The sequence below is a fragment of the Ursus maritimus genome, unplaced genomic scaffold (assembly GCF_017311325.1).
Source record: "Ursus maritimus isolate PB19 unplaced genomic scaffold, ASM1731132v1 scaffold_22, whole genome shotgun sequence".
Taxonomy (NCBI): Eukaryota; Metazoa; Chordata; class Mammalia; order Carnivora; family Ursidae; genus Ursus; species Ursus maritimus.
In genome coordinates, this window is record NW_024424675.1 from 42,772,223 (window position 1) to 42,772,808 (window position 586).

Below are 586 nucleotides of genomic sequence, written 5' to 3' on the forward strand. Positions count from 1 at the left end.
CCAACACCCACACACAGACCCCAACACTCACACACAGACCCCAATACCCACACACAGACGCACACACCCCTACACTTACAGACACACACACAGACCCCAACACCCACACACAGACCCCAACACCCCTACACTTAGACACACACACACACACCAACACACACACACCACAGACCCCAACACCCACACACAGACCCCAACACCCACAGATACCAACACCCACAGATACCAACACCCACACACAGACCCCAACACTCACACACAGACCCCAACACCCACACACAGACGCATACACCCCTACACTTACAGACACACACACACACCCCAACACACACACACACAGATGCACACACCTTCCCCGAATACAAGTAAACACAGAGAACCCACAAAAATACACACCGCACATACATACACATTTATCACAAACACACCCTACCCCCGACAGGACAGGAGTGCGTGCGGACCTCCTGCCCTCCCAGCTCTCTGGAGAGAACCCTCAGAAAAACCCCATCCCGGGTGCCTGCGGATGCTGCCATTCTCCTTTCTTTTTTTCTTTGTTTTTCTTTCTTTTTTTTTTTTTTTTTTTTTT

At 50.9% G+C, this 586-nt stretch overlaps 1 protein-coding gene across 5 annotated transcripts in view; it reads right to left on the minus strand.

Moving 5' to 3' along the window:
* The window catches only part of PMEPA1 (prostate transmembrane protein, androgen induced 1), a 56,726-nt gene that overhangs the window by 11,266 nt on the left and 44,874 nt on the right, over window positions 1-586 (minus strand). For 2 of the 5 annotated variants that reach the window (XM_040638512.1, XM_040638511.1), the window contains exon 1: window positions 434-580. The exons of the other annotated variants lie outside the window; for them this stretch is intronic. In XM_040638512.1, coding sequence (XP_040494446.1) covers window positions 434-533 — 100 coding nt within the window. In that variant the 5' untranslated portion in view covers window positions 534-580. Of the gene's footprint in view, window positions 1-433; window positions 581-586 lie in introns of those variants that run through there. 5 annotated transcript variants of the gene reach the window in all.